Source organism: Thamnophis elegans, chromosome 14 (genome assembly GCF_009769535.1).
Source record: "Thamnophis elegans isolate rThaEle1 chromosome 14, rThaEle1.pri, whole genome shotgun sequence".
Lineage (NCBI taxonomy): Eukaryota > Metazoa > Chordata > Lepidosauria > Squamata > Colubridae > Thamnophis > Thamnophis elegans.
In genome coordinates this window covers 23,880,513-23,904,370 of record NC_045554.1, presented here as the reverse complement: position 1 = coordinate 23,904,370, position 23,858 = coordinate 23,880,513, and the positions used below count along the sequence as shown (strand labels likewise).

Genomic DNA, 23,858 nt, shown 5'->3' with positions numbered 1-23,858 from the left:
AACCAATGGTTTTGTTTCTTTAAGAGGTTTTGTAATTTTTTCCTGCTATTTTCTTGATGAATACTTAAAATAATGAAACTTCACAAAGAAGTCAGTCAGCATACCTAAGCTGTTAGGCTTAAACTTTGTAGGAAGAAAGGAAATGATTGAATTGTAATGGAATGTCAGAGGAGACTGGATGTAACGGAGGAGGAGGAGTCAGCCACTACCAGTTCTACTCAAGTAGACCATTTCTGACCAATTCTTGTTAATAAATAAATAAATAAAGTACGGGGAAAGGTTAAGAAGACCATAGGTGCTTTGGTCTGTGAAAAGTGTTTTGATTGTCATTCTTTTTTTAATCATAGAATCTTCAAAATACTGGCATCAGTTAATTTGATAAAAAATACACTTCAGTCAAATAACTTTCCTTGAAAACTCTTCCAGATTCCATTGGCAACAATATCACGGATAAAATACAAGGTTTTTTTTGGGAGGGGGGTGTTACATAAGTAAATGGCAAAAGTAACTGGAATTATATATGTATATTTAATAAGACTTCTATAATAGGATAATCATCTGAAACTTTACTGGAACACTTGAATTTTATTTAAATTTGCATAGGAATCAAATACTGAAAATAGGACTAGCTGACTTGTAAGTTGCTTATAAATGTATGAGTCTATAAAAAAAAATTTATTCCAGGAAACAGTTTCTGAGCTACAGCTGTTCTGACAACTTGTTAGTGTATCAAACCCTGCTGATCAATAAGATTTCCACAGATTGATTGATTGATTTGACTTAGGCTCTGCCCAATTACAGAATTCAAGGTCAACTTGAACAAATAAAAATATATAATCTAAGTAGAAAATGTTAAATAAGATGCAACACAAAAATCTATAACACACTCATGCCACAAGGGGTTGCAATCATCCTAGGTCAGAGCCTTGGAGAACAGCCAGATCGTTAAATCCATAGGAGCACCAGCATGGTGGGAGCCCTCCAAATTTCAAGGGGAGCCTCATTCCAGAAGAGACTAAGATGGTTCTAGATAGATAGCACTGCTTGATCAAAGGAACCCAAATAATACCAATTCTGCCAGATTGAATCTTCTGGATTGACACCAGAAGAGATCAGTAGAATCAGGTAACGGAGCCCTGTGCATACTGGGAAGCAGTGGGGCTTGCAAAGCAGGTCTCTTGCATTGACATGTTGAAGGATGCTCAGGACTGCTATTGCTGTCGCTTTCTGAGTAGTATTTAAAAGCAGCCCCGTGCAGAGTGCTCTGCAGGGATCAAGCAATGAAGCGACTAGTGATATGCAGGTAGTTCTCGGCTTAGCACTGGAATTTCCATCACAAAGGGATGTGATTGTAAACAGCAGTGCCACAGGACTGCATTGCTTAGCAACAGAAATCCTGGCATTGCTGTCATTAATTGAATTAACACTAGTTATTAACTGAGGACCCACCCCTATCAAAGCCGCTCTGCCATAATCCCTCCCAGTCTTGAACTTTGGTAAAGTAAGGGACTGCCTTCCCCTCCCCTCCCCATCTATCTACTCTCCCCCATCTCTGTCCTTCAACCTCCTTTGTGGGGCTGAGAGCAGCTCCAGAACCGGGGAACTTGTTTGTGCTTGTCATCCTGTAGCTTTTGGGGGGCTTCTTGGTGTTCTGTGGTTCTGGGGATTTCTTTACATGCCACTGCTCTGGGGCTGCAAAAAACACCTGAGCCAAAGCGCAGAGCAGGAAGCCACAACCCTCATAACACCCGGCCTAACGTTGCAGACCAGATATTCCCTGTGATACTCTATGCAAGTGAAAGTTGGGCTTTGAAGAAGCAAGATAGGAAGCGTACAGATGTTTTTGTACTCTGGTACAAAATAAGATTCCTAAAAACAACATGGACAGCCAAAACAAACCAATGGATCATCTGACCAATCAACCCTGGATTTTCACTCAAGTCACAAAAGTGTCACCGGCTGAAATTGTACTCCTTCGGACAGATTATGTGAAGACCTCTCTCTGGAGAAGGCTCTATGCTGGGAAAAGTAGAAGGAAAGAGTTTTAGTTTTGATTTTAGTTTAGTTTATTAACTAGCACAACCATATTAAATACAATAAGATAAATAATGCTGTGTATTGGGATATAAACATATTCAGTGAAATAATCATATCCGATCATCCCCTTGGCATCAAACTCCAAACTAATCTAAACTGGAAGCTCTCAAGTTGAATGGTTTTAGCTGTAAACATGGCAGTTTTTCTTAGCGTCCATGAGTCTGTGCCTTGGTTGAGGTAAGAGCTTATTGAGGGTTCCTAAAGGGCTATCTTGTCAATTAAATGCTATGCTCTGTCTGAAGCATTTAATGGACATTCAAGGGGGATGTGAGTGATGTCCTCTATTTGCACTGGGCCACATCTACATCTGTTTTCTGGATTGAGGTGCTTGATGAAATTGTCCAGGTTTAAAATCAAGGTGCTCAAATCTTACTCTGATTAGGACTATTTTTTGATCTTGTATCACACCATAGTTAGATATCTTTCTGTTGTAATAACATTCTGAGCCAACCATTTCAAAGATTTGATGTTAGTAAATGCCACTTTATCAACGTGAGCACTAGTATTAAGAACCTTCTGTTTGAACATGTCCTTGACTTGGCCAACTGAGATTAAATATGGACATGAATAACCCTGGAGTTTTGGTAAACTGATTTTAACATGTTAATAGGATGGAAGATGCCATACTGTTTAACAAGATACTTATAGATAATTTATTATGATCCACTGAAAGAACCTTCAATCAGTAGTTTGAAAGCTTGAATTTTTGTAGAGCTGTGGATGGAGTGGATGCCTATTTAAGCTCTTGTCTACAGAGGCCGGGGTGTTTTTATTTGTTCCCAGAAGGAACAAATTTAAGAAGGTAGTGTGGCTTCATTCAAGTAATGACATTTGTGGCAGTTTTGCACCATAGGTGGTGCTTTAGCCTTACACAGATGTTCCTCAGGTTGTGATGGCACTTTGGGAACAGAATATCTGTTGCTGATTGATAAAGCTCATTATCATGTGACCACATTGCTTAGCAATGGCAATCCCACAGCCCAGAACCAAACAGGTTGTTAAGTGGAAAAGAAAAGAGGTAAGCTGGTGGTGGGCACTACAGATGGGTAGGTGGTGCCCTGGGCTGGAGCCTGGTCAAGAGAAAAAGCAGTGGAAGCAGGAGGAGCAACCTCTTTACTTCCTGCCAGCTTCCCCATTGAGTTTGCTCGTGGGAGGCTGGCAGAAAGGATTTGCAATGGGGATCATGTGGGACTTTGCACCTCCTCCCATAAGAGAGAGTTGGTTGCCAGGCACCCAAATCGTGATCACATGACTGGGGGGGGAATGTTGTCATGGTTGCAACTTCATGGACTGGTTATAAGTCTCCCTTCTTCAGGGCCATTGTGATTTTGAATAGTTGCTGAATGAATGGAGGTAATCCTAGCGCTGCCCATATTGATTTTTAACCTTCAACTCTGGGAGGAATCTAGGTGTCCCTAGTGGACCACCATTCAGGTATGAGCAGCCGTGTGGAAAGCCAGTGCTGTCCTGGGCTGCTACATCAGCAGAGGGATAGCATAAACATCAAGAGAAGTGATGGTGCTGCTCTATACCACACGGGTGAGGCTACATTTGGAATATTACTGTCAGCCTCTGTTTCGCTACTTGCTTTCGGCTGCCATTGAAACGGGGATGGGGAGGCCTGGTATTTGGGAAGGGAAGTTTTAAGTACAGGAGGGATTGTGTAAACGGAGTTTTGTTGTCAACATCTACTGTGCATGCTGGAGATTGTGATTGGAGCCGCCAAGGCCAACTGTCCTGCATACCAAGCTGATGATGCTTTTTGAAGATGGAACTCACATGACACCTGAGGGATTTGCAGATTGGACTAGGGATGGGGTTACCAGGGGGAGGGGGTTGGGTCACATATTGATATCTATGATTTCGCACACTTTTGCCTCAGATCTTGCTTTGCTTAGCTGCTATCTTTTCATAACCAGTAAAAGTACTCTTAATCCTGCGAAATGGAGTTAAATGGTTTCTTTCTTGGTTGCTGAGGGAAGCTGGCTTGACAATTACATCCAGTTCTGGATACCAGAACTGAGTTCTCTTTATCTAGTTTTAGGATCTGTATGGAGAACAGATAAATTTCCAGTAATATTTATGCAAAAATATTAGAAATGCAAGAGCTCGTAAACTTTTAAGTGCTACTTAAGTGCTACTGTGCTTCACAAGGGCAGGCTTCTTCGTTGCCCAATGTCCAGGAAGGATATTTGAATAGGTGACCTGCTGCCTGGCGTCTGCTCAGCATTTGAGCAAAAGGAGCCAGAAAGATTTGACTCTGCTGCCCAGAAAAATGGGGGCTGAAAAGTTTCTTTTAGCTTGTAGCTTGTGAATGGATTCATTACCCAAACTTCCAAGTGGAGATAGCAGCAGTTCCTAGCCTCAGTGACCTTTGTGATGCCTGTCTTCAGCTCCCCCCAGATAAGCCCCTCACCTTTTATTGGTTTCAATTCATGGCCTTCCCATCAAAAGGTTCCCACGAAGGCTCAGCCCCAAGAATTCCTTTTCAGTCTTAAGCTGCTTCTTTATTGGTCTAGGAAACTAATCAGATCTGGGTAAAATGATCCTGTTATTTCTTGCTCCTCATTCTGAGAAATTAAAGTCAGCAAAGACCCCCTTTGTGTACCTTCTAATCTTGGTTGAGTTGGGTTTCCAGCAGCTAAGTTTCCTTTGATTGCTGCATTCCTACCTGAAAGTCCTGTGAGGAAACCCAGGAGGGAGTTTTTCAGATGATCTTGTCTCTTGGCCATTTATGGCCATCTATTCCTGCTCTCTTGACTCCTGCTAATTTAGCCTCGTGTGTATCTGACAAGGTTGTGCCTTTCCGTCTTTCAAGACATTGTGTGTCACTTGATTAGAGACTGATTCAGATTATTGGGGGGGGGGGGGGAGAGAGAGACTTTGTAACTTTGAGCCACTTTTTTCAGAGCCTTTTTTGGTTTGAATGGTCACTAAATGAATTGTTGTATGTCGAGGACTACCTATATATGCTTTGCAGTTGCAGTGTGAAGTTTTAATACTGTGAACCATGGTCTTTCAGTATAGAGGAGGAATGCTGTATTAATTTCAAAAATATACATAGGATAGTGAAATAACATTTTTCCTGTAGAGTCGAGGGAGGGGTTACTCGTGGGTATAGTCACAGTTTGATGGGTCCGTAGACTGAGGGAATTTTCTTCAATATCCCACCATTCCCTATTGGCTCCCAGTTTCCTCAGTCTTTTGGTCCAAGCACTGCTTTGGCTCCTAGGTAGGAAATATTTAAAATTCATAAAAAGTTCATTGGATATTAATTTGACTAATTGATTATTCTAAAGTGTTCAAAATTCCAAATTAACTGCGATGCTGCTCCTAGGGACAGTTGTTTCTGTCTTGCGCGATGTAGGAGAGCCAGTTGGGCAATTCCCTCCTGCCTCGTGGGGCGAGGAGCCCTGACCGATTACCGGGCTGACGAGTGTGTCAGGCTCCACAAAACAGCTGTAAAAGAGCACACAGAGGGCTGCGATCCAGGCACGACTTGGCTGAGGAAAAGGCGTGCCATGACTTTAAAGCGACCAGAGGCTTTTCAACACCGGCAGCCGGTCGGAAGGACCCTAGCGAGCCACAGACTTCAAAGGTGTCATCCTTCAACCTCAAGGAAACTGGGAGCCAATAGGGAATGGTGGAATATTTAAGAAAATTCCCTCAGTCTATGGACCAATCAGGCTGTGACTATACCCACGAGTAACCCCTCCCTCACCTCTACAGAAAAGACACCTAAGGACCAACGTTCTTTCTCTCAAGTGGAGCTTGATTTTGGGTGATTTTGTGAACAATTGCATGGAAATGGGCTGCCAATGAAAAGCTGAATGTGCTTGGGCTGGTTCATATTTGGGTAAAAGGCCACTGGGAAATGCCAGGGTGTGTGGGGGGAAATCAAGGACGAGATAATGAAATATTTTGCATGTAAAGATCTAGTTTGAGTACAACCCACCCCCTCCTGTTCCTGAACCTAATGATGGTCTATTTTTTCATTTTTATTTTTAACAGGTACTTGGACGCTGCTTTTTGACCGTGATGCAGGTTCATTTTCAGTTTCTATCCCAGGCTTTGCAGAAAGTCCAACCAGTGGCTCAGTCATGCTTCATTGAGGCTGCAGCCCAGGAGAGAAAAAATTCTAGCTTGAGTGAGACATCCAGCACAAACCCCCCAACCGAACTGGATGAAGCAGTGCGGTCGTGGAAGGGAGCAACAGAGGTAGGACTGGGCCGCTGTGTGGAGATGTCAGGAGTTCTACATTCAGGCCTCCATCTTTAATCAGGATATATGGAAAATGGATTGATCTTGGCTTCCTTTATGGTAGATAGTTTTCCATCTGTAGGGAGTTTTCCAATGGTCACATTCAGAAGACATGTTTCATTAGGTTAAAGAGTTTAGTGGGTGACAGAAAATTTGACCCAGCCAATCGAACTTAAAGGGGGCTACTTTTAGTCTCTTTATCCACTCAATTGATAAAAGTAATTCTGCTTTATCAACTAAGTGGATAAAATAGCTGATGAGAAGGATAATTAAGACTTCTAATTTTGCACCAGGGGCAGAACCTTAGAATGCTGTATTAATAACAATCGCAATAGTGTTTAGGCTTATATACCACACTGTAGCGCTTTGCAGCCCTCTGGGCAGCTTACCACTGTAGAAGCATTATTTGCATATTGCCCCTAACAATCTGGGTCCTCATTTTATGGACCTCGGAAGGATGGAAGTCTGAGCCCCATTAGGATCGAATTCCAGGCTGCAGGCAGAACTTGCCTTCAACGCTGCACTTTAATCACCGCACCACCAGAGCTCCTTCATTTTTGTGGGCATTTGTGGATGAGCCCGACAATATTTTATTGTTGATCATCTATATTTCAAGAATCTTGTCAGACTATCTGCCTTCCTTTGGGAAACAGATATAGATTAGAGCAGGGCTGTCAAACTCCCTGCTCACAGGCCAGATGTGTCATGCGCTGGCCACGCCCATGCACGGTTTAGTGAAGGGGAAGTCCAATACGTCACATGATGACGCTATGATGATGTGAGTTTGACAGCCCTGGCTAGAGGTTTGACCTGAGACGTTTCCTCCCTGAATGAACTCTTTAAGTTGGGGTGTCTCATCCCCCTCCAGGCAAAGCCCCCTTACCTTCAGCTGCTGGTGGCTCTCCCAGTTCCACCCCAACCTTTTGCCACTGGCCAAGGCAGAAGCGCCTCACTCCCTTGGCTATCTGCTTTGGTTGCTTATCTGCCTCCTTTGAGGCCCCAGCTTCTACTGGGGCCATTTGCTACACAGGGCTAAAGCCAGGCTGGGTTTGGAAAGTTTTAAAGAAATAGCTGGCGAAGATAAGAGAATTATTAGAGATGGCAAAATTGACTTATTTATTTAGAGAAACGACAATAACTAACATTCATTAGTGATTGGAAATGCCTTTTTTCTTTTCTTTCCTTGCTTTTTCACTTATTACTTTCATTTCCTTTCTTCTTTCAAAATTTGTACTATTTTTATTTCTAAAATGTTTTAGAAATGATACAAATGAGTTACATGTGTATAGTTAGCCTCTGTGCCTATCACGATGAGGTGATCTTTGATCAGAGCTGTGTTTGAAAAAAACGCTGCAGAGTCTCTTTCCTAAACTTTGGATAATGTCCCAGCATGAAATGCAAATGATGAAATTTAACTTAACACCATTCAAAGTGACTTCTGTCACTTTGTCACCTTCTTCACCTTTCCTGCCATCTATTTAAAGGCCACTTCACGGCTTCGAGAGAAAGAGGGAGGACGTGATGGCGGTTTGGCTGGAATCGAGGTCCAGCAACTCTTCTGCTCTCAGAATGTGGCCATTCCAGAGCACCAGCTAAAAGAATTGAACTTGAAAACAGACAGTGCTTTGCAGGTCAGTTTCCCTGGTGGGGTTGTTTTCTTTACTGTCTAGACTGGGCACAGCCACAGGTCCATGTTGAGGAGTGGTTGAATAGTGGGGTGATTTTCCTTTGTGGGGTTTTATGGACAGTTTGTTCTGATATTCATCTCTCTATGTGGTGCTTTTTTTAACATATATCAGGCATATAAGATTGCTTTGGAAAGTTTGGGTCACTGTGAATATGCAATGAAGGCCGGTTTCCACTTGAATCCAAAGGCAATTGAAGAAAGCTTGCAGGTAAGAGCCTCTTTCTCTGGATCTAGTCAAGAGGGGCAAACCTGCTGGGTAGCAATTGAGTGGCTATGTTTTGCTTTGGTCTTTTGTGTCCTCAGGGCTGCTGCAGTGAAGCTGAAGCTCAGCAGACGGGACGGAGACAGACTCCCTCTCAGCCTATTCAGTGTGAGCTGCCGACAATTCCCATCCAGATAGGGGCCCACTTTCTGAAAGGAATATCCTTCAATGAATCTGCAGCAGATAACTTAAAACTGAAAACGGTAAGTCTGTAAAGGTGTTATGAGAACTCGGGGGTGGGATGGTGATAACAGGTCATCCTTGGGACGCTGAGGCCTTGGATAACAGGCTGGAACCAGCTGGGAGGGAGTCCATCCTGATGGCCCAGTCCCCCTCCCTAATTCCCATGCAGTTACAGCAAAAGTGAAAGCATTCAAAGCAATCAGCCCCAAGAAGCTTCCCGCCTCCCTTTCGGAATGGCAGCTTTCCGACAGGAGCCTGTCACATGCACCTCTCTGAGAAACACCCAATGCTTCAACAGTGAAGCTGTTCTTACAACTTGAGGTAGATCAACTATGTATTACATTCCTGGTTCAAGAAGAGTTGGAAAAACGACTGCATGTGCAACCAACAACTGAAGCTGGAACATTTCCACCCCCTCCATTACGGAGCACAAGCGCCAATATGGAATATAAGAACATGGATAAATTAGCTGCAGTCAACTCTCAAGACCAGCTACCAAGATTCAGTGGAGAAGTGCCCTTAGATAGTACATGAGATGTCCGAGCCCTTGTGCCAATCCTTATTGCCATCACAATTTAACCCAGTGATACGCTACAGCTGCTGTAATCCTGGAGATGATTGGATGCATAATACATTTAAAAGCCCTCCCCCCCGAAAATGAGGTAAGAAATTTTGAGGGATCTCCAAATTTTAGAGGGAGATTAGTCTGTTGATAGAACAACAGAAAGTTATAGAGATTAAGGATAAGACTTGATTACTGAAAAAACACAAGGGCCTGACTATCTGATGCCTTAGAGCTGTGATGGCGAACCTATGGCACATGTGCCACAGGTGGCACGCAGAGCCATTTGTCAGGGCACGCGAGGCGCGCTGGCCAGCTAACTTCGGCCTTCTTTTGAGGCCATTTTTCACCCTCTGGAGGCTTCCTTGAAACCCTATGAGCAAACCAGAAGTCACTTCTGGGTTACTCATAGGCCCAGTTTTAGCTCTCCAGAAGGCCCCTGAATGCTCCGGAGGGCTAAAACCAGCCCTACGAGCAAACCGGAAGTCCATTTCCGAACTTCCGGTTTGCCCATAGGGGCGGTTTTTCACCCTCCAGAGGCTTCAGGGAAGCTCCTGAACTCTTCAGAGGGCCTCCGGGGAGGGGGGGCTGTTTTTGTCTTCCCTATAAAGCCTCTGGAGCCTGGGGAGGACAAAAAAAGCACACCAAAAATGGGGGGAGTGTTGGTCCTGTGCGCATGCGCACTGGGGTCGTGCACATAGCATTATGGGTGTGGCATGCCCGTGTACGACCCCCCTGCGCTTCTCCCGCTTTTGGCACGCGAGCCACAAAAGGTTCACCATCACCGCCTTAGAGAATGCTGAAGCAAAGCTTACGGCACTGGCTACCAGATTAAGGAGGTATGCTAGTAAAAGCAGAGGCTAAGAAGATAAATGGCCAGTTCTCCAAAGAATCATCCAAGGTGAACTAACTGCAGTTCAATAACAAAGAAGCAGCAGAACCACCAACAGCAGAAAATCAACAGAACTGGAAGAACATCTTGGAGAAAGAGAAGATAGGTAACACCAGTGTAAAGTGGCTGCAGGAACTGAGAGCAGAGCACAGCCATCTCCCAGAATACAAATCGATCACCATCGCAGTAACAATGGTGGACATCCAACAAGAGTCCCTCTCTGAGGGGGATGGGTGGTTCCGAAATGTGAAAAATAAAAAAAAAATAAAAGAAGCAATGGATCAAGAACATGAACAGCTGAACAATACCTGGTCTGGACATGAGCATTGCCTACAAACCCCCCTGGGCTAATCAATAAAGTAACACCTAGCAGCACAGATGCTGCTAACAGCTGGCTTCCACACAGGACAGGGCTGATTATGAAAGACCCCCACAAGGAAACATACCAACCAACTACTGTGTTTCCCCGAAAATAAAACTGCATCTTATATTAATTTTTGCTCCAAAAGACGCATTAGGGCTTGTTTTCTGGTTAGGCGTTATTTCCGGGAAAAATATGGTTCTAAATGCATCCATCTTGGACTTAACTCTTAACTGGGGCTTATTTTTGGGGTATGGCTTATATTACAAGCATCCTGAAAAATCATGATAGGGCTTATTTTCCGGTTGGGTCTTATTTTGGGGGGGAAGGGTACCTGTCAATAACCTTTCCCTCCACAACATGGAAAGCCCTTTTAGACCTTCAAGGTGCTGTTAGAAGAGACAAGAAGCAGTATTACAACATCTGTAAAGACACTGAAGATAGAAACAAACAGAAGATAGCCCCTCAAATACTAGAAGAGACAGTACATCACTCTTAGTCCTTCTCTTTGTTAGAATAGACATACCCAGGTCCTGCAGCTGTTCATCATACGCTTCAGCCTCCAGTCCCCTAATCATCTTTGTTGCTCTTCTCTGTCCTTTTTTTGGAGTTTATAAAACAGAATGAAAGCAATTTTTTGTAGCTGCCAGTAACCTAAGATGAAGTCTATCTGGCCCCATGACCTACATTTCTTTAAATTGGTTACATTCTTATATTCCCCTTGCCTAACCTCGGTTTTCTCCAATGTCATAATATTGGTCAGCTAGGTCTCTAATTTCCTCTGGTTCAAAATAGAAATTAAAAGTTCTACCTTCTTGCCATCCATCACACTTTCTGGAACTACACAGATTAAAATTCGTTCTGTTAGCATAGTCTATCTTGAATTCTGCATATCTTCTCTGTTTCTATCAATTGGCACAGTATATCTGAGCTGCAGAAAACCAGTAGTTTTCATTCAAACATGAAAAAGTTGCTTCTTTTCACATTCTTTTTATATTCATTCATTCATTTTTATACATTCTACATTTGGTCAATCAGTTATGGCCTTGAAACTTGCAAATATCTTAATAGGCAGATTCTGTTCTTGATTAATTTAATAGTATAATCAGATAGAAAGCCTTTTCTCTGCTATTCCTCTTGGTCTGTGGGATTCCTATCATTGGGATAATTTCGACGGAAGAGAGCAGAGCTCCACTTGAAATATCATAGCCTGGCTCTTGTTTTCAAATATGGAAAGTTGGATTTAATGTCAAAAATAAAAATTAAAGCAAAAGCCTCTCTTTAAACTATCCCCAAATCTCTCCAACAGGATGATTTCATGCATTGTTTCTTTCTCTCCACTCAGTACCACTTTCCAACATTCTCTTGTACTGCTTCTGGATGCCATTGGCATTTCCTTTTGATCCTGTCCATGTGCACATCGAATAATTGGAGCTGGAACGGGGGCGTGGCAATGCCTGGAAGCAGTAAGTTTGTGGGAAACTGGTGAAGTTTGGCTTGGGCCATCATAACTTGAGCAACGGTACTATAAGTTGGCAGTGCAAAATAGATTGAGTTGGAGTGGGCAATATTTACCTTGCTTGTTTTTTTTTGCTTAACCCTCCCCCTTGTGTATATTGACAGCACACTATGATACAATTAATTAAAGAAGCTGGCTACCATAATGGAATGACTCCAAGAGATGACTCTCCTGTGACAGAAGTCCTGAATCAAGTTTGCCCTTCTACATGGCGGGGAGCCTGTAAAACGGCGGTACAGTTGTTGTTTGGACAAGCTGGGCTGGTAAGTAGCGGTGGATTGACAACTGCATGAAGATGGCCAGAGTTAAGGGAAGGCAGGTCTTGCAGCCCTGAAAGAGTAACATTAAGTTACAGCATTTGGGCCTGCAACAAAATGATGGATTCAGGGTTTCCGCCAGTTTATTTTCTTCACTTTGCTCCTCTCAACCGCCCTCCTCCTCCGCTTCGTCACTCTTGAGACGATCACTTCTAGGGTTTTCTGTTGATTTCTCCCCTTCAGTTTTTTTCCTTTGATCTTTGCAAGTATTGCCGATAACACCTCTTGTCTGTAGAACCTCTGGTCATAAATGCTTCTAACCACGAACAAAAAATTCACACAATGTTTGAATCTGGTCATGAACACGTACTCGAGGGGCGATCAAACACGGCTATGGTCAATTTCCCCTTCCGTGCCATTTTTTTGTAAGTGCCAAATTTCTTGTTGTTTGTTTACTTGTTTCCTGTTGTTTGGAAAAGGAAATGAAGAAGAAGCAGGTGGGGGGGGGGACAGGCCCTTGGCTCATGCTGCCACTCAGCTGCTACTGCTGGTGATTTTGCTCCTCTGCCCCACTGGTTGTCCTCTTCCTCCTCCTCCTTCTGACCGCCGCTTTGGCTCTCGCCCGCTCGGTCTTGCCTTGTGCCTATCGCTTGCCGGGCTTGAAGAAGAGGCTGGCTGGGAGCTTCTTCACAGCCGCTGTTGCTGCCTTGGCTACCTCAGATGCTCTCAGCTTACCTTCACTTGTCAGCAGCCAGAGCAGCATCTGGAACCCCAGGGAGAGACCCACAAAGCATCTTGGGGGATGTAGTATTTCCTCTTCGGCGAGGTGGTGGAGGGGAGAGCAGGAAAGGAGATGGAGCTGACTTTCAGGGCTGGACGGACGGGGGGGCTGTGTGAACCAACCAGGGGCGGCAGAGGCGCTTTGGACGCGATACTCTAATTGTTAAAAAGAGGGATAGAAAGAGAGAGGCTATAGGATCTCGGGGATCCTTGCGAGGTGCAGAAGGCAAACTTGGCTGGAGTAACTGGGGAGGGGGGGGAGTCAGCCTACCTCTTCCTCCCACAGTTATGAGCCAAACTTTTTCCAGGGTTCAGTTTTAAAGAAATGCTCAAGTGTAACTTCCCCTCCATACCCTTCCTCTCGTGTCCTCGTTCGGTTTTTTAAAACTTTCGGAGATAGCTGCTCTGTGTTTGTTTAAAGGTTCAGGTCACGATCAAATCGGGTTGCAACCAAAGTTATGGAACGAATTGTGGTCTTGACCAGAGGTTCTGCTGTCTCACGATATCATTAATCAGCCCGTTCTTCCTGATCATTGTTTTGGGAAGGACATATAAACTGAGATCAAAATGGTTCTGAGCAGAAATTTGTACACATTTCCCTGTATGGAAGATGGAGTTTCACTAGTTTCATCTACTTTACCATGTTTTTCTTTGAGTTGTGAGAAAAAGAGATGTCCAAGTGGGCTTTTTCTAGGTACCTCTTGTAGCAGCTTAGTTTTGAATTTGACATGGGAAAGTATTTCTATTCCTGATGATGTTTCATCCTGATTTCGGGCAGTTGTTTTCTTCCTCTGCCCACAGGGGAAAAATTAGAGGTGGGTACATAGGTAGTCCTTGACTTACAACCGTTCGTTCAGTGACTTTCAAAGTTACAGCATCATTGGAAAAAGTCACATGACCAGTTTTCACACTTATGACTGATGCAGCATCCCCAGGGTCACTTAGTCAAAATCTGGGGACTTGACAACTGACATGTATTTATTTTAGGAGTCACTGAGTGACTCTTGAACGCCAGTGTCCTTTGAGGTCCATTGTTTCTGGTGAGTTGAACAGAAATCCCTTTGGGTGCTTTGCAGAGGCAGAGAAGCAGTTTCAGGAAGTCCACTGCATTGCTTCTAATTGACTGTGCTGGTGAAGATCCTGTTTGCTGGGTGGTGGTAGAGGAAACATCTGTCCAGCAAGAACAATGGCTGCCGGAAGCCATTTCCCAGGCCGGGGGTGTGGAAGGTTAATTTGGCTGGGATTGAGTCAAGTTCGATTGACGGATAGGCTGGTTGTGTGCTTGTTTCCTCTGAAACAGACAGTGGGTGTCTACCACTAAAACCTGCTCTCTCAGAGTGCAGACTGTTTGAGGCCTTTGAGAGGTGAGAGCAAAGCCTTCATGCAAGGGACCAGAGGGTGGTCAAGATTTGACTTTTCCAATCTTGTCTGGCAGTTTACAGGACAAAGCAGGATTGAAGTGGATCCCCTGAGTTCAAATGTTTACACCTTTCCAAAAAAGCATGAAGAGGAAGATGAAATTATCAGCTGATGAAAAATGCTTAGTGAAATGCTCACCTCTTAAATACATCCTGAACTTACTTAGCTATTACATTTCATGATTAACATTTCAGTACCTCCTCATAACTCTAAATACCATTCATATATATCTCTTGTTTTGATGTTTATATACACTTGGTCAGTGTTTAGCTCCCCAGGGGCCATGGTGGCTGCGACAAAATGATTTGTTGTTACGTTTGAAGAGGGACATTCTAGTACTTTTAAAGTGGCGGTTGTTTACTTATTTTTCTTTGCAATCAGGTGGTTGTAGACACAGCACAGAATGAAAACAAAGAAGCTTATGCACCACAAATCAGCTTGGAAGGCTCCAGAATTGTGGTTCAAGTCCCATCAACTTGGTAATTAGAATTTGCTACTTAAGGAAACCCAGAATAGTATTGTGTGTGTGCTTTGGTGTGTGGAAAAAGTTAATAAATTGTATTAAAAATCTTAGTGTGCTTTACAGTATCATCCAAGCTATCCTAATACAGCAATTTGAAGGAAGTAAATAGTTTGTCATGCAGTTGATAATTACAGTGGTAATAAGTTTTGAATCATCTCTGGAAGCTTCACTTCACACTGAGAGCCTGCCTAACCTTTTTCAGAGGATTGTGCCATGATCAGAACATTGGTAATCTGATCATTAATTAGGAATACCAAGTAATGTAATTAGTAATACCATTAGTAATCTGTGAATATTTGATTCTCCATCTGCATCAGGTGCCTGAAAGAAGATCCTGCAACAATGTCTCTCCTGCAGAGAAGTCTGGATCCAGAGAAAATGTTAGGACTGGTAGATGTACTTTATACTGCCGTGTTTGACCTAAATCGCTGGAAAGAAGGAAGGTAGGTAGGCCTGGCTGTGGCTGCGGTTGGTACAGAATTAGCATTGCATAACACACCTTGTTCAGGTGAAAATGACTATGAGAAGCTTCATCTAGTTCAGGGGTGTCCAAACTTGGGAACTTTAAGACTTGTGGACTCCAACTCCCAGAATTCCCCAGCCAGCCATGCTGGGAGTTGAAGTCTACAAGTCTTAAAGTTCCCAAGTTTGGACACCCCTGATTTAGTTATTGAAGCCACTTACACTATTAATCAGAATTTCTGGGCAGCTGCATTTGACATGGTAGGAAAACCATGGTGGGTTGGTTTTTTTTTTTTCATACACAGCTTCCCATTTCAAGGGCATGATAGAGTGATAGGCCTCTGAGAAATTTGCTTTAACCTGTAGCTTTAAAATGGGGATTGGATGGGAGTGGACACAGAGAAATCCACAGAGAAAGAGGATGCGATCACTCTATAGCAAGGGACTGATCACCCAAAACCCAGATCAGAAGATCCCCTACCCCGAGAGAAAGACTAGATCTAATGTGTGACCTCTCTTGTGGGTTGGCTCTGCATAAGTTGTCGCATGTCCGTGGTGTCCATGAACTCCTGAATCAGCCTTGTTACCAGGTTCAAAGAAGGCAGCCTGAACTCCACTGCTCACCTAGCTATAGAGTTGTGGATCTCAGGCAGTTGCTGCTATACTGCAAGGAAAGAGATAAGCAAACAGAAACCCCAGCGGATCAATCTCCCCTAGTAAGTCTCCCATCCAGCTGTGTCTGGAGCAGGACACCTGAAGGCCTTTGGAGACAACCCTCAGTCTCCATACCTGTCCTGGAGTCTTGGCTAATGCCACACCCAAAACCCAGGGGTGCACATTACAGAGAGGAGGCACAGACACACCTGATTTCCGTACTAGAACCAGGTAGGCCATTTGTTTGTATTTTGTTTGTTCCTGAATTGGATGTTTATCTGGTTTTCTGAGCCATTTTTAAATCTGAGCCGGAAGGTCATTTTTGTTTCGCCAGGGAACAGGCGTTGCCCTACATCCAGATCCAACTGCAACGTGAGAGCTCTGACTTTGGAAGTCACACCGACTTACCGTCTGGAAATGGCAGTAAAGCAGCAGGGGGTTTGCAGAAGACTTTCTCAAAGTTGACATCACGATTTACCAAAAAAACGTCTTGTACAAGTTCGAACAACAGTGGGAATTACTCCATTCCTAATATACCTTCTAAAACCCATTTTATAGCTAACAACTCAGAGGACAAAGCAAAACTACCAAGTAATGCGGATGCACGACTGCAAAGTATTTTGAACCTTGGCCACTTTCCGAGGGTTCTTGAGCCTGCCCAGCTGATGCAGAGCTCAAACCATCACGGGGTCAACGGCCTCCTTGAAAGGCCGGAGGGAGGCATTGTGGAAGATGGTAAGGATGCCAAGGGCATGAACTTACCAACTGACCAGGAAATGCAGGAGGTCATTGATTTCCTTTCGGGTTTCAACACGGGCAAGTCCCAACAGACTTCTCCCCTGGTGAGAAGGAGAACCTCGGTTGCCTCGTCTTCTTCTTCTTCTGCTGCAGCAGAACAGAAAGCAGCTGCTGTGCAGCTGCCGTCACTACAGGCGTCATCTCACACCCCACTGCACCATCTTCAGCCCGGGATGCCCCAGCAGCCCCATCCCCAGAAACCCCAGCAGCAGCAGCAGCAGCAGCCGCACTATCAGCCCTTGCGCCAGCCCATTGGATCGCAGCAGCGCCTGCCCAGTAAGTGGCCAGGGGGTGCCAGCCAGCCCCCCGGCCAGGCTGTTGGGCCAGGACTGTCCTCGTTGCCTCAGTGGAGCAGCCACGCCTTTTCCGACCTGAGCTCCGACCTCTACAGCCTGGGCCTTGTGAACAGCTACATGGATAACGTGATGTCAGAAATGCTGGGGCAGAAACCTCAAGGGCCAAGGAACAACACATGGCCAAACCGTGACCAAAGTGATGGGATCTTTGGGGTGCTGGGAGAATTTCTACCTTTTGACCCTGCAGGTAAGTTCAGCTAATCCGTACCTTATTTCACAGCGTATTGAATGTCTCCAGATGTTTTTGAGTCCCAGGTCGTTATCCTGAACTAGCATTCTCCTCTCTGATCTGCTGTAGGGGCAGCCCAATTTTGAATTTAACCTGAAACTTTCTGTCCTCCTTTGATCTGAATTGCTTTATTTGTTCTTGCTTTTCAGCTAAGTTGTGTTTATGCTTTTAATAACATAACTGCTGTTGTAAGCAACCAACGGCAGCTTTTTATGATGATTGTTTTATTTGTATTCCTTTTCCGATCAGCAAAGAAAGTTTTCCTTCAGGGGTCTGTGGGCATCAGCCATTACTGCTTCCACTACACTGGGCATTGCCTGTGTTGCTGCTTTGCTCATGGCTTGCATTACACAAAGACAACTTGCCAGGAAAGCACTTTTCTGTGAAGTGCTGAATATTCAGCATTCAACAAACATTCTGGACTACTAACTGCTTTCTTATGCATATCCATGGATGCAGGCACACACCCAGGGGTGGCTTGCTAAGCATAAAGGATTAAATCAAGGGATAATTGGGGAAGAAATAGCTGACTGATAGAGATTCCTTTTTTTCTGCCCAGTTGGCTCAGATCCAGAGTTTGCCCGCTATGTGGCTGGAGTCAGCCAGGCCATGCAACAGAAAAGGCAGGCCCAACACTTTCGTCGCCCCAGCAATGCACGTAGCAACTGGTCTCATCCTGATGACCTCCACAGGACCTGGCCCTTCCCAGAGTATTTCACAGATGGGTAAGGAGCCTCTTGGTAACTCTCCTTTGTACACTGTATTGTGCAGACCATTACAGAAATTAAGTCAATTGGTTTTAATTGATTGTTAGGAGGGTGTTTTATTGTTCCAATACATTTTATTTTTTTAGATTAAATGTTCATGTTGCACTTCTCTCAGGTTCAAAATGGCACATATAGATAAGCAACGCCTCTATTTTTTTCCTTTTAAGAGCGCAGGATATTTAGCTAAGAATAATTCCAAACATAGGAATTTAAGCTATAAGATAAAATCTGTATTTTACCCTGCAATCTAGTGAATTTGAAATTGTCCCTTGAAATCTTGCCCTCTCGAGATTGACTCTGAATAGGGAGTGCAAGAGCCCCATCCCCCCCCCCCCCCGCTCCCTGGGCAGCAGCCCTCAACCCGGCCTTGCTGTTTTTTTGCAGGGAGATGACCAGCAGTTGGTCAGGGACTCAGGGGGACTCTGCCAGCTCCAGTGACGAGACCTCCTCAGCCAATGGAGACAGTTTGTTTTCCATGTTCTCAGGGCCGGACATTGTGGCTGCTGTCAAGCAAAGAAGGTACGTCACACAAGGAACGTGTGCTTTGCAGAAGAGCTTAAGAGTCTTAACTGTAGCTTTTTCCTTGGCCCCAGCAGGAACCCCAGAAGCAGCCCTGTTTTGAAATTCAGATCTCTCTCCTTTCTTATTGTCCCTGAATTGATTCCCATGTAAGTTGGTGCTTCCTCAACTTACTCTATAGATTTATGTTGTGGCCCAGCAGGAGCCATTAGAGCTGCCGCCAGACTCCGACAGCGAGGGGTCTTATGAGTTGGCCTTGGAGGAGATGGAGGACCCTGGACAGGGTGTCAACTCCAAGCAGGGCGAGGAAAGACTGGTTGGCCACCAGGTGGCGGCAGAGCATTGGATCAAAGGGAATGTTCCTGAAAGTATTTGGGAGTTGTATCAGGAGGCAAGCAGGCTTAGGTCTACTCAGCGTAAAGGACAAAGGAGGAACTATAGGAGATGATTGCAAGCAGCTGTTGCTCATTGGGATCCTCGTCTGAGTATAAAGAGACTGCTGGTGCCACACCCTGGTTGCAGAAGTCAATGTTCCGTTCCTGTTCTAGTGTTGGGTCTTGTTTGCGTTCCCCGTTCGCTTGCAAACATCGAGTAAAGTCAACTTGGATAAGTGACTTGATTTATATAATCCTGTTTTGCAGTAGTTTATGAGTTATAGGACTTTTGGTAGAGCAATTTATCTGTGTTTATTTTGGGCTCGCAGCCAGCAAGAGCCGGGACTGATAAAAAACATTCCTTTGAACGTTCTGTTTGGCTTTCGTTTCTGAACTGACAAGGTGGGGGTCAGAACAGATTTACACCGTGAATGGGGGGCTGAGAGACAGAATTTAAATAGGTTGATGACGCATACATGGATCAGTTGCGATGGCCCTGCTTTTGCCGAGTCAGGATAATTGCTGTAAAGAAATTATGAAGAGAGTCTGTGTGGGAATGTCTCACCTGTCCAGGTAACAAAAGAATGGAGCTGGTATGCATTGGGTATGGCTCCGGTCTTGGGTCAGAGCCAGTAAATGTGTTCACACAATCACTGGATGCCTCCTAAGGGTAACCCAATGACCTGGGTTTGCATGGCACCTTGAATCTTTGCTTAGATATCCAGCAAGTCTTTATTAAACATACTTGAACTACCATGTTTTGCCGAAAATAAGACAGAGTCTTATTTTCTTTTGACCCCCCCCCCCCCAATGTTGTTTGGGCCTTATTATCAGGGAGGGGGTGTTATTGGTTTGAGGTTGCTGGGTAACTGCTCTCTTGCAAGCGGGCGCCCGAAGAGCCGGGTATAGCCTCAGGGGCAAACGGCTGTGTTGCGCTGTCGCAGCAGAGCAACACAGCAGCCATGAGGTGACCACGCTCATGAGCAGCCACCAGGCAACCCTCCCGTTTCCAGCTGGGCAGAGCACCATTCACTGACCCAGTAATATCCCAAAGGCGTTAAGCCGCATGGCGCTCTGCCTGGCTGGAAAGGGAGGTTGCGCGAGTGCCTGTTCCGCCCCGGCTCGCATGCCTCCCAGCCTCACCATGCCCTGGCCCAGCTCTCCCTGCAGGGCCAGGGTACCGCCGCTGCCGCCAAGTATAACCGGCTTTCAAACTCTGGAGATTCGCTGCATAGTTTTCCGGCAGCGGCCGTTCTGGGACTAGGCTCTATGGTTGTGGACCAGCTGCCGGAAGACTCTCTGTCCCACCAGAGTCTTCCAACAGCCAGCCCACAACCATAGATCATAGTCCCAGAGCAGCCGCTGCCAGAAGACTCGGCAGTGGATGTCCGGAGTTTAGAAGCCGGTTATACTTGGAGCTCAGTGACGGCGCAGCAGCAGCAGGGACAGCTGGGTCAGGGCATAGTGAGGCTGGGAGGCACACGAGCCGGGGCGGAACAAGCGCTCGCACAACCTCCCTTTCCAGCCGGGAAGAGCGCCACACGGCTTAGCGCCTTTGGGATATTACTGGATCAGTGAGTGGTGTTCTGCCTGGCTGGAAAGGGGGGGTTACCCACACTCCATCTGGGCACAGCACCACTCACCAACCTAGCTGTCACTGCCCCTTCATTTAATAACCAAGAAAGAAACCACTCAAGTCCATATTTCAGAATTAAGTGTACTTTTACTGGCTACAAACGAAAAGAAGCAAAGCAAAGCTGAATCTGAATAAAAAGGCGCGAAAGTAATAGATATCAATACAAGATTCAATCCCCTCCCCTTGGTACTCCAGTCCATAGTCCAATCATAATTCACCCAACTGTCAGATGGGAGACATCTTCGAAAATCATCATCAGGATGAAATGCTGGACAGTTGGCCTTGGCGGGAAACTCCCTTCCTTCTGCATGCGCAAAGAGATGGTGAGAATAACTCCCTAATTAAACAGTCCTCCAGCACAGAATGATTCCCCTCCCCCCAATACCATCCCCCCCTCCCTGATTCAATGGCAGCTGAAAAGCAGCAGCGAAGCAGAGACTGACACTAGTGGTATCCCAAAGGCAGCAAGCAATGTGAGCACCTTTGTCCCCCCTCCTCCCGGCTCCTGCGGCTTGGCGCCTTCGGGATATCGCTAGGTTGGTGAGTGGCACTCTGCCTGGCTGGGAGGGGTGTCCAGGGGGCTTGTTTTCAGGAGGGGCTTATATTTTTGCCCAACCAAAAAATGTGGCAAGGCCTTAGTTTCAGGACTGGTCGTCTTTTCGGGAAAACACGGTAGATGAATTCTTGGTTGAGTCCAGCGAGCTGATAGGGGGAGCAAGTACAACTTCCCAGTTATTCCAGAAGAATACTAGGGTACTAATTGATGGAATTCTGAAGGAGAATTCTCAGAGTGTTGTGTGTGGATAGGTGGGTTGGTATCTCCACTGAATGGAATCAGTTAATGGGGCATATTTGGGGGTGCCGTGCCTTCTTTCAGTGTGACTATAGATTTACTGAATACAGGATTGCATAGATTAAACATTTTTCTTTTCATTAGACTATCATGACATTTTCCCTTCATTGAAATGAATACATGTAAATCATTGCTTGTAAATCGCTTTGAAGAGAGATGGGCGGCAAACAAATTTACTAAATCAATCAATCAACATTTTTATTTTTTTTTATTTTTCAGGAAACACAGCAGTGGGGAACAAGACACAAGCACACTTCCTTCACCACCACTCCTTTCCACCGTGGATGATCATAGCCAGGTAAGTCTTGGACTGAATAGGGAGCCTCTTAAAGAGGCTCAGAGTGGAAGGCCTGCATTGAATGTTGGCTTGCGGGTCAGTTTTCAAAAGCAGCAACTTGACCACATGGAGATTCAGATTAAGCCGCTTTCTTAAACTAACTTCCTAAATTAAAGGCTGGTGACTCCCCATTTAAGGAGGGGTTGGGGGAGGGTGTAAAGTCATTTTTCCCTCTCCTTGGGGACCGAGTGTGAAGCTCAGATGTCCTCCTTGCTCTTGCAGGACAATAAAACGAAAACTTGGCCCCCGAAGGCTCCTTGGCAGCACACGCAGTCGGGCCCAAATATGTCTTTATATCAGCTAAGCAGCCCTGCCAGCCACTGGAACGACACCATGCAGATGCTGCCGTCTCCCGTTTGGTCAGCCGCCAATGACTGCCCTCCGCCCACAGGGATGGTCTCCCCGTTTGCCTACACCCAGCAGCCTCCGCAGTCACCACCATTGCCCCTGGCTCAGCACAAGCAGGGGCACAAGGGCTTTAAACCTTTTCCGGGCAAGCACGAGCGTCGGCCATCCTATCTGCCACAGTACTGATGCCCCGTTTCCTCCTGGCCGGAGAAGCAGCAGCCGAGGACCAAAGTCTTTGGTATGATCCGGGCTGTCTTGGTTTCGGCCTGCTGGGGAGGGTGGGGGGAGTCGACAGCTTTGGTAGTGAAGTTTCTCGTTCCTGGCAGCCCTTGGCACACGGTGTCTACACAACAGCCTAAACTGTGACCCTTTCAAAGCCTATGGATGCCCCGGTAACAAATGGTGACACGCTTACCACAGAAAACACTGTATTTTATAGCTATTTTTTCATATAGATTTATAGTTACCATTTCTTGCTAAAACAGATTTGAGTATTTTTAAGCCAATCTAGCAGTTTTGCTCAATGCTCATTTTCTTCAGATTTCTAATTGACAAAATTATAAAGTCTTCGCTCTGAATTTCACAGGCTGTGATAGCTTTTTTAATGCAGTAATTGCTAATATGCTGCAAACTTTGAAACAGGAGTGGGGCAAACAACGACTGAAAACCTAATTCTTTCCAGTTATTTAGTTTGTGCAAAACAGCTGGAACCGCTCAAAATCTGTGAAAAGTGATCTGGCCAAGCAGTGAGCACCGTCCACCTCCATGAAGCCCTTTTGGTGGGTTTATGACACTACATCTGATACTCTTACATTTGGCCAAAGGCATTATCCATACAGTGCTCCTTAAATATATGAAAGAATAGTTAAGACTGCTTGCAAATATAAGTCTTATTTCAATGCTAGACTTAGTGTGTAAAAACATGAGCTGGCTCAGAAGAGAGAGAACTTAAAACACTATTTTTTGTAGTGCTAAGAATTAAAATAAAGTACTTACAGTCAATATGTGCCATTAAATAAATGAACCTGTGGGATTAGAGATATCTTCCAACCAAAGTGGATCTGGGGAATGACTGGTGCTTCAAATGGGAAAAAGGTAAATATGTATAGTGATCCCATTGTATATTAATTGAAGTGAGAGAAGTCTTTATAAAACCTATTTAAATTTTCATATTTCATCTTTGAAAGAGTAATTATAAACCACAATATTTTCTGGTATAAAGGTTTTTGACAGTATTAATATTATTTTTATATTTTCTTAATTCATATCATTCTAATACATTGACAAGTAAAATGGGTTATTAGTTATAAATACACATAGTTTTTGATGAAGATAAAAGCACATTTAAGTTCCCATTTTCTACAAACTTACATGTGTATATTAAAGATACCAAATTTATACATACATATATATATATATATATATATATATATATATATATATATATATATATATATATATATATGCATATATATATATATATATATGCATATATATATATATATGCATATATATATATATATATACATATCACATATATATACATATATATGCATATATGCATATATATACATATATATATGCATATATATACATATATATGCATATATATACATATATATACACGTATGTGTATGTGTGTGTATGTATGTATATATATATGTATGTGTATATATATATATATGTATATATATATACACATACATATGCATATATTGAAAGA

The 23,858-nt window shown here is 44.4% G+C and overlaps 1 protein-coding gene across 2 annotated transcripts in view; it reads left to right on the top strand.

Moving 5' to 3' along the window:
* KIAA0355 (KIAA0355 ortholog) overlaps nt 1-23,315 on the top strand; it is a 75,667-nt gene extending 52,352 nt beyond the window's left edge. For both annotated transcript variants that reach the window (XM_032230552.1, XM_032230551.1), the window contains 12 exons: nt 6,109-6,315; nt 7,842-7,988; nt 8,157-8,252; nt 8,348-8,509; nt 11,928-12,086; nt 14,661-14,758; nt 15,120-15,245; nt 16,253-17,259; nt 17,861-18,026; nt 18,453-18,587; nt 21,670-21,748; nt 22,010-23,315. In XM_032230552.1, coding sequence (XP_032086443.1) covers nt 6,136-6,315; nt 7,842-7,988; nt 8,157-8,252; nt 8,348-8,509; nt 11,928-12,086; nt 14,661-14,758; nt 15,120-15,245; nt 16,253-17,259; nt 17,861-18,026; nt 18,453-18,587; nt 21,670-21,748; nt 22,010-22,321 — 2,667 coding nt within the window. In that variant the 5' untranslated portion in view covers nt 6,109-6,135 and the 3' untranslated portion in view covers nt 22,322-23,315. The remainder of the gene's footprint in view (nt 1-6,108; nt 6,316-7,841; nt 7,989-8,156; nt 8,253-8,347; nt 8,510-11,927; nt 12,087-14,660; nt 14,759-15,119; nt 15,246-16,252; nt 17,260-17,860; nt 18,027-18,452; nt 18,588-21,669; nt 21,749-22,009) is intronic.
* The last annotated feature ends 543 nt before the right edge of the window (nt 23,316-23,858 follow it).